At 37.7% G+C, this 8,646-nt stretch overlaps 1 protein-coding gene across 3 annotated transcripts in view; it reads right to left on the reverse strand.

Annotated features, from left to right (window-relative positions):
- Nucleotides 1–8,646, reverse strand: part of LOC114654091 (lysine-specific demethylase 4C-like) — a 980,420-nt gene that overhangs the window by 304,480 nt on the left and 667,294 nt on the right. For all 3 annotated transcript variants that reach the window (XM_051930015.1, XM_051930013.1, XM_051930014.1), the window contains exon 15: nt 1,859–1,935. In XM_051930015.1, the coding sequence (XP_051785975.1) occupies nt 1,859–1,935 (77 nt within the window). The remainder of the gene's footprint in view (nt 1–1,858; nt 1,936–8,646) is intronic.

Below are 8,646 nucleotides of genomic sequence, written 5' to 3' on the forward strand. Positions count from 1 at the left end.
TTCTAAACTGTTTTGTGCAATGTTTTTACTGTTAATATTGTATGTAGATGATATATATGTATTGTTTATTGGCAAACTTGATATAAATGTTTTTAGAATTAACTAGTGTACATAACAGCCGCAAAAAATTTGTAAAAAAATAAATAAATAAATAAGTAAATAGTTTCACATACTGACAATATTTTATTTTAATTTCCAAAACTACTGTAAAAGATCTATAGATTCCAGACCAAGTTATTATTTATTTAATTTAAATGATAAATAAATAATCAAAAATATAGAGAACTTTGTTGTATGCTTACAGTATTACTATATAATTTATATACATTTATGATGCTACTTCAAAAACAAAAAATAAAATTACATGAATAAATAAAACTGTCATATTTAGTTGATCACTTGCTCACAGTTGTGTATACAAATATGTACATATCATAAGGGTGTCCTGACCACAGATGACATGACTGGAAGTGATCATTCACTGTTAAAAATAAAGGTGCCACAGTGGTTCTTCAGAGTGATGCCACAGGGGAACCATTTTTCAACTTCATATGCGCAGAACAAGCAAAGATTCAATAAGGAACCATGCAATCCAGTAAAGAACCATAAAAAACCATTAAAGAACTGTTGTTTTTGAGAGTGTTTAATGAGATGGAAAGCTATTATAAAAGTGATTGGCAAGGGCTTTACTGTCAACAAAAGAACAGCCTAAAGAAAGAAAGAAAGAAAGAAAGAAAGAAAGAAAGAAAGAAAGAAAGAAAGAAAGAAAGAAAGAAAGAAAGAAAGAAAGATTTGCTGTACAGAGTCCCAAGGTGGCTGATTGAGAACAAGGAGGCTGGGAACAACTTCCTGGGCCTGTGAAGAAATTATTTTTTCAATAGCGGCATCAATAACAGTACTGTCAAGAGAGGTGGCAACAACCGTAAGGAGCTTCAGCTCCCTGCTTCTAGTACCCACTGCTTGCCAGAGCATAAAAGCAGCCTCCCACTTCAGACACATTTCAGTTATTCCACAGGGCTGACCAAGCGGTCATTTTAAAGATGGTGGTCTGATATCCATGAGATTTAAGCATCAATATACCAAGGAAGACTGAACAGTCTTGTAATCCTGTCCATCAAATGAGAGCTTGTGTGCCAAATTAATTATGCAGGTTTCATTACTGACTTGACAACAGTGGTGGATTCTGTGAAAATTGGTACAAGTAAGATAGGCTGTTATTAACTATATTTGTTAAACTGCACATGGTGCTGAAGGGATATTTTGTAGTGCTTGGTTTGCAGTGTTACAACATACCATCTGAAAAACTGTTATATTTGACTTGAAAAGCAAAATAAAAATACACACTGGTAATGTTTTGCATTTGGGATGAAATGTTACATAGTATTTATTTATCATCTTTTGCATTTGGATTAATGTTATTAATTACTTGTCGATAATGTTCTGTTACTGTTGTTGTTAAATAGCTAATACGTTATGAGGCTGAGGAGGGGCCCATTAGTACAATTATGTCCCAAGCTCTTACATCTACAATGGCACCCCTGATTGGGGAAGCAGCCTTACTTATTACACTGAGATTTATCTATACACAGCACAGGAACGCACAAAGGGGTTTACCTTTGCTATTTTTAAATTATTTCCACTGTAATATTTTTCTCTTTTTGGGCTGGGGACACGTCTAGAGTATCTCCTATTTTTTTGCTATCAACTAAATACTTCTTGCTATTAATTTATTTGACACCATCCAAATATGAAACAAATGTTTAAAAAAAGTTTAGGTAATCCTATTTAATTCTTATTTAATTCTTTTACTCAGCATATATCACTCTGATAGTTCTGATATTAAAGCAAAGTCACTTACTGCTTTCCAAGCTTCTGTGTTACATCGATTGCAGAACCAGCTATTATGATGTTCAGCTGAGCAGACCCCGTAACAGCCTACAAATTTTAAGAAAAAATAAAATTAATATACAGTATAACACAATGTACATACAAAAAAATAAAGTATATGTGTTTAGATTGAAATACATATTACTTTAAGTTATTGTATCCACCAAGAATAACTCACAGGTTTAGGACTTTGTGATAACTGCAGAAGCACCTTAATTTTTTTCCCTTGTGCTTCTACTGTTTCATCAAGAGCCTTTTCAACAGTAGCTTATAACCTACTAATGACAACCTCATTGTTGTATTAATAAGAATGCTATATAGACCTTTGACAGTTTGTTAGGGTTAAATATGCATCAGTTTAATTTTCATTGCAACCTAATTGACACAACCAACCTTTAGGAACAATAACACTGGGACTGACATTCCAGATACCTCTCTACAATCCATTTTTGCATCCAATGATTACTGCATACTATTTTGTATTTCTTCTTCCACACCATCATCTGCTCCTACTCATGTGTTAATACTGAGCCAAAGAAAACACTAACTAACTCTATAATAATGTTCAGTAACCAGGCAATAAGTCTTAACCCTAAACTTTACAATTAAAAAAAAAATATCTATAAACAGTATATATACATTTGCAGCTGGAGATCCACAAAGAGAGAAGATGAATCACGTATGATAAAGTAGTTTTTCCCGAGCTTTCAGCCCCTGGCAGGAGCCGTCATCAGAGGATAACGCTTAGACATACAAGAATCAAAGGCAATATATAGCAAAATTAAGTGGTGGGGGGGTGGTCTTAGGTCAGTGTGTGTGTTTGTGGGGGGGGGGGGGCTAATGAGGTCGGGGTTGGGAGAAGTATTGGTCGTAAATTTTATTTTTTTTTCAATTTATTATGAATATGTTCTTCTTAAGTTTGTATAATGCGGGGTTTATGTCTAAATGTCTGTTATTGGCGTTTCCGTTTGATAGCCATTCTTGTATGTCTAAGCATTATCCTCTGATGATGGCTCCTGGTCGGGGCTGAAAGCTCAGGAATAAAAACTGCTTTATGATACGTGATTCATCTTCTCCCTTTGTGGATCTCTAGCTGCAAATATGCAAACCGTATCACAGACCTTCGCTTCCATATATATATTGTGCTGTCATCCCCTTGAACCTTCAGACAATATGCCAAACACCACATAAAAGTCCAAATAATTAATTTATTATAATAATAAAGTGCACAAAGCACCTCCACCTCCACTATACTCAATAACACAATAATAATCAATACAATACTCAATAACCCTCCACTCCCAGCAGCTCAGTCACCTTTCCTCCCAACTCGGCTCACTGCTGGGATCTCCCACAGTCCTTTTATAGTCCATGACTCAGAAGTGCTTCTGATCCCCTCAGTCCATGTGATTCTTAGCACTTCCGGGTCAGATCAAAACTCTTCTTTTCTTCAGCCCGGACGTATATCATCTGTTCTGTTCCCGTGATTGTGAAGTACTTCCGGGCTATATGGAAAGTACAAGTCCCTGGGCCTCCCTGCAGCGTCCCCTGGCGGCCCCCAAGGTATCCAGCAGAGCTGTGAAGAAAAACTCCAAGGTCCATGATGCCCTGCTGGAATTCAGGGCACCTCCATGTTGCCGGGAGGGCTCCATCTGGCGGTGTGGGGGTATTGGCCGGGAAGAATGGCCGGCCATATACCGCAATATATATATATATATATATATATACACAGTGGACCCTTGACTTACAAACTCAATTCGTTTGCGAGGGCTGGTTGTAACTCAAGTTGGTTGTAAGTCAAGACTATTTTTCCCATAAGAAATAATGGAAATACCCATAATGCGTTCCGAACCTCCCACTGCAACACTTACTTAACCTTTTCATAATAAATAAGGGTTGTATAATGTGCCTAATTTACCAAAACACCAATAATTTTTCTAATGTACTAACCAAAAAGTTATAAAAAGTGCCTAGCCTACCAGAAACAACAATTTCATACTGTACTCACCATTTAATTGACATCTTTGGGCTGCAGGAAGGGAGGAGGAGGAGAGAAGGAGCCTCCTTATGCAAATCTTTTCTTTGTAAAATTGTCGAGGTGGAGGATTTCGACATGCTGTACATATTAGCGAGATCAGTCTCACAAACACCACTCTCATATTTCCGCACAATTTCCTTCTTCGTTTCGATTGTGATCACTTTCTTTACCTTCGTTACGTTCTCTTCCTTCCTTAGCAATTATCAAAATAAATTATATAAATCACTGCACTGACTGAAATTATGTCCACAAACACATGTATCTCGGCTCCGACTGACGCTTACAAACACTCTCGGCTGTTTGTTTACAATCGCACAAGCGGATACACGTGACCGCATTCGGGTCGTAATGCAAGATGTTGGTCGTAAATCAAAACAAAAATTTTGGTCGTAAATCAAGTTGTTCGCATGTCAGGCCGGTCGTATATCAAGGGTCGACTGTATATATATATATATATATATATATATATATATATATATATATATATATATATATATATATATATATATACATATATATACTAGCCAAATACCCGCGCTTCGCAGCGGAGAAGTAGTGTGTTAAAGAGGTTATGAAAAAGTAAAGGAAACATTTTAAAAATAACGTAACATGATTGTCAATGTAATTGTGTTGTCATTGTTATGAGTGTTGCTGTCATATATATATACACATACATACATACATACATACATATACACACATAGATGCACTTACAATAACATAGAAATCAATATAAACAACATTAACATCATTATCATATGAGAATATGAAGTAATATATAAGAAGCACATTTCATATAAATATAAATAATTAAACAGTAAATCTTCTTGTATAATTTGCTACCGTGGCTTTTCGTTGGTCTGTCCAGGATATTTAAATCACCTGTAGCTTGCAAACTGTTTCACCTATTGACTTGAAATGTGGTACACATATAATACGTCACGTCTGCTATCCGCTTTATGGGTGATGATTGTATTACTCTTTTTATGTTTATTTTATTTTAGAATCAACTCCTATCTGCGCACACCAGGGCGGCCGTGGGCAGATGCGTATGGTGTATTCACTCCATGTTATCGTGCATTGCGCTGTCACTGGTATTTTGATAAAAGAATTTGAACAATATATAAGAAGCGTATAAATGATTAAACAGTAAAACATTAACATTTAAGAAGTAAAGTTACATTGAGTACTACTGCAGTGCCTTCGGGTATACCTCATTTTTTCTTTGCCCATTACATGCTTAAATGTATACATTTTTTTGGTGTACCTACCCGAGAACACGCGACATATAACCGACCGTGGGAGAAGCATGGATTTTAAAGAAGCGTTGAGTTCATCTGCTGGTCTCCCTCGTGGAATAACTGGTAATGTTTCACTAAAATCTACAGCGAGTAAAACGACATTACCTCCTTTTTTTTTTGTACGATCTCTGAGATGTTGCTTTTTTTCGGTTCAAGGCTTCATAAGCTCTTTTATGTTCCATGGTGTACTTAATAAGTACTAATTATCCCAAACCATCATCTTGAATGTTGCAAGACTTTCGCCTTGTATGTAGATCGGGGTAATTACATTCATTGCATTCCTAGTCTGAATCACAATCTGATTGTATGGGTGGTTACCTGGCACTGTAGGGTTGCCACCCGTCCTTTAAAATACGGAATCGTGCCGCGTTTGACAATGAAATTGCGCGTCCCGTTTTGAATCAATACTGGACGGGATTTATCCCGTATTTTTGTAATCATTTTTTTTTAAAGTAGCGTCTCATGCAAATCATCCCACACGCATTTTATGAAGATGCCTCCTTTCCTACTTTTGATTGGGTAATACTTGATGTCATCATTAGTTTGATTGGTGTTTTTAACTGTCCAGTGAGGAGGGCGTGTCTTTTAAGTACAGTCTGCAAAGTGTTGGCACTGAGATGTGGCGTCAGCGCCATACTTGAAGCCCCTAACGTTGCGGTCAGCAAGTCGGCTAACATCCGCCATGTGCCGTCTTTCAGTTGCGAGAAGCAGATCATAGAATGGTTGAAACTGTTGCCCCTAACGTTGCGCCACGGCGTGTAGTTCGTTTATACCTCGTGTCTTCTCATTAAACTTTTATCTCGCGAATATGTTATTGCAATCCGCAGCGGGAGCGTTTCTATAAACTTTATTTAAACTTACGTTTTACACCGTGGTTTGTTTCCCTTATGAACATGCTTGTATGCTTAACTCGCTCCGTTCTCAATTGTTTAATTAATTTTTTGGTCTTCGCTGCTTGCGGCTGTTCCTCCATTTCCCCCTACTTCGTTCTTTTATCTCGCGAATATGTTATTGCAATCCTTAACGGGGGCGTTTCAATAAACTGATTGAAATAGTTTTGCATTTACCTTTTTAGTAAAAGGTGAGCTTTTAAGCCTGAGAAATCACCCCGTAAATGCACACGTTTAATTGCACATGTGTTAATATGTATGGTTACACAGTATTAAAAGACAGTGAACAACGTCAGTTACCTTAGTTCCCGCGTTTGATAAAAGGTGAGCTTTTAAGCCTGAGAAATCACCCCGTAAATGCACACGTTTAATTGCACATGTGTTAATATGTATGCTTACACAGTATTAAAAGACAGTCAAAAATTAACGTCATTTACCTTCGTTCCCGCGTGCGACTCGTGCTGTAAATCTCTTCCTTGTTTTTAGTTCACTTGATTACGTAGGAGGCGTGATGACGCGATACGTGACTCCGCCTCCTCCATTACAGTGTATGGACAAAAAATATGTTCCAGTTATGACCATTACGCTTTGAATTTCGAAATGAAACCTGCCTAACTTTTGTAAGTAAGCTGTAAGGAATGAGCCTGCCAAATTTCAGCCTTCTACCTACACGGGAAGTTGGAGAATTAGTGATGAGTCAGTCAGTCAGTGAGTGAGTCAGTCAGTGAGGGCTTTGCCTTTTATTAGTATAGATACTAGCTGTGTAAGCCCGTGCTGTAAAAAGCCCAAGGTCCTAGAAACTATTGAAATCGTCAGAAAAAGAAGTTGAAATGTAGAGATGTCAGCTAATTGAAAGGAACTACTCTGGGCATCTTTCTCCTACGAGGTTTCGTTTTGCTGACGTGCTGGCATGGCTTCTGTAATAGCGGATAAGTCAGTGACTGTCTCATCGGATGTTTTGTTTTGCCGACCAGCTGGCCTCACTTGCGTATCGTGGAGATGGAGCCCTCAGCCCGACCCCACCTCTCAATTCCGGGCTGGACAGAAACACACACTTCCACGTGTAGATGTTTATACATAAGAAGATTATCTATACTAATAAAAGGCAAAGCCCTCACTGACTCACTGACTGACTGACTGACTGACTGACTCACTCATCACTAATTCTCCAACTTCCCGTGTAGGTAGAAGTCTGAAATTTGGCAGGCTCATTCCTTACAGCTTACTTACAAAAGTTAGGCATGTTTTATTTCGAAATTCTACGCGTAATGGTCATAACTGGAACCTGTTTGACTGACTCACTCATCACTAATTCTCCAACTTCCCGTGTAGGTAGAAGTCTGAAATTTAGCAGGCTCATTCCTTACAGCTTACTTACAAAAGTTAGGCAGGTTTCACTTCGAAATTCTACATGTAATGGTCATAACTGGAACCTGTTTTTTGTCCATATACTCTAATGGAGGAGACGGAGTCACGTATCGTGTCATCACGTATTACGCCTCCTACGTAATCACATGAACTGAAAACGAGGAAGAGATTTACAGCACAAGTCAAACGCGGGAACGAAGGTAAATGACGTTAATTGTTGACTGTCTTTTAATACTGTGTACTTGTTGAGTGTCTTTTAATACTGTGTAAGCATACATATTAACACATGTGCAATTAAACGTGTGCATTTACGGGGTGATTTCTCAGGCTTAAAAGCTCGCCTTTTATTAAAAATGTAAATGCAAACTCTTTTCATTCTGAAGGGCACAAACCACGTTAGATTTCAGCCGTTAAGCGCGCAAAAATGTCAGTACACCAGATAAATAAGCGCAACATATCAGTTGTATTGTATGCTTACAATACATATAGAAATGTGTTAATCGTTAACTAATATTATGGGATGGTGTTTTTCGACTCGCGCTTTGATTTAAACGATTGCATGTCTTGGTGGGTTTGCGTAGCTTATTGTCAATATCTTTACAGCTCTTTTTAAGACTTAATTTAAAAAGGTTTTCTTTTCTTCTTAATAAAAATTTAAAAGCAGTACTTTAAAACCAGCGCTCACTTCACTCCCTTACGGGAATCGAACCTCGGACGTCAGCGCTAGAGGCTAAGCCCCTAAAATTGCGCCACGGCATGTGGTTCGTTTATTTGACAGCATGTAGATCGGGGTAATTACATTAACGGCATTCGTAGTCTGATTCACAATCTGATTGTATGGGTGGTTACCTACCAGGTAACGCTTATGGTTAGCCAGCAAGTCATCTCGAAGTGATCACTCGAGTGAACGCAGCTTCACAAAAAAAAACAGATCCTTAACAAACTGTTATTGGTATATTTTCCCTCAATTTTAAAAGGTTTTCTTTTCTTCTTAATAAAAATTTAAAAGCAGTACTTCGCCGGTATACGAATGTGTATACAGTATATATTATATATATATATGTATATATATGTGTATATACAGTAATCCCTCCTCCATCGCGGGGGTTGCGTTCCAGAGCCACCCGCGAAATAGGAAAATCCGCGAAGTAGAAACCATATG

This window comes from Erpetoichthys calabaricus, chromosome 7 (genome assembly GCF_900747795.2).
Source record: "Erpetoichthys calabaricus chromosome 7, fErpCal1.3, whole genome shotgun sequence".
Taxonomy (NCBI): domain Eukaryota; kingdom Metazoa; phylum Chordata; class Cladistia; order Polypteriformes; family Polypteridae; genus Erpetoichthys; species Erpetoichthys calabaricus.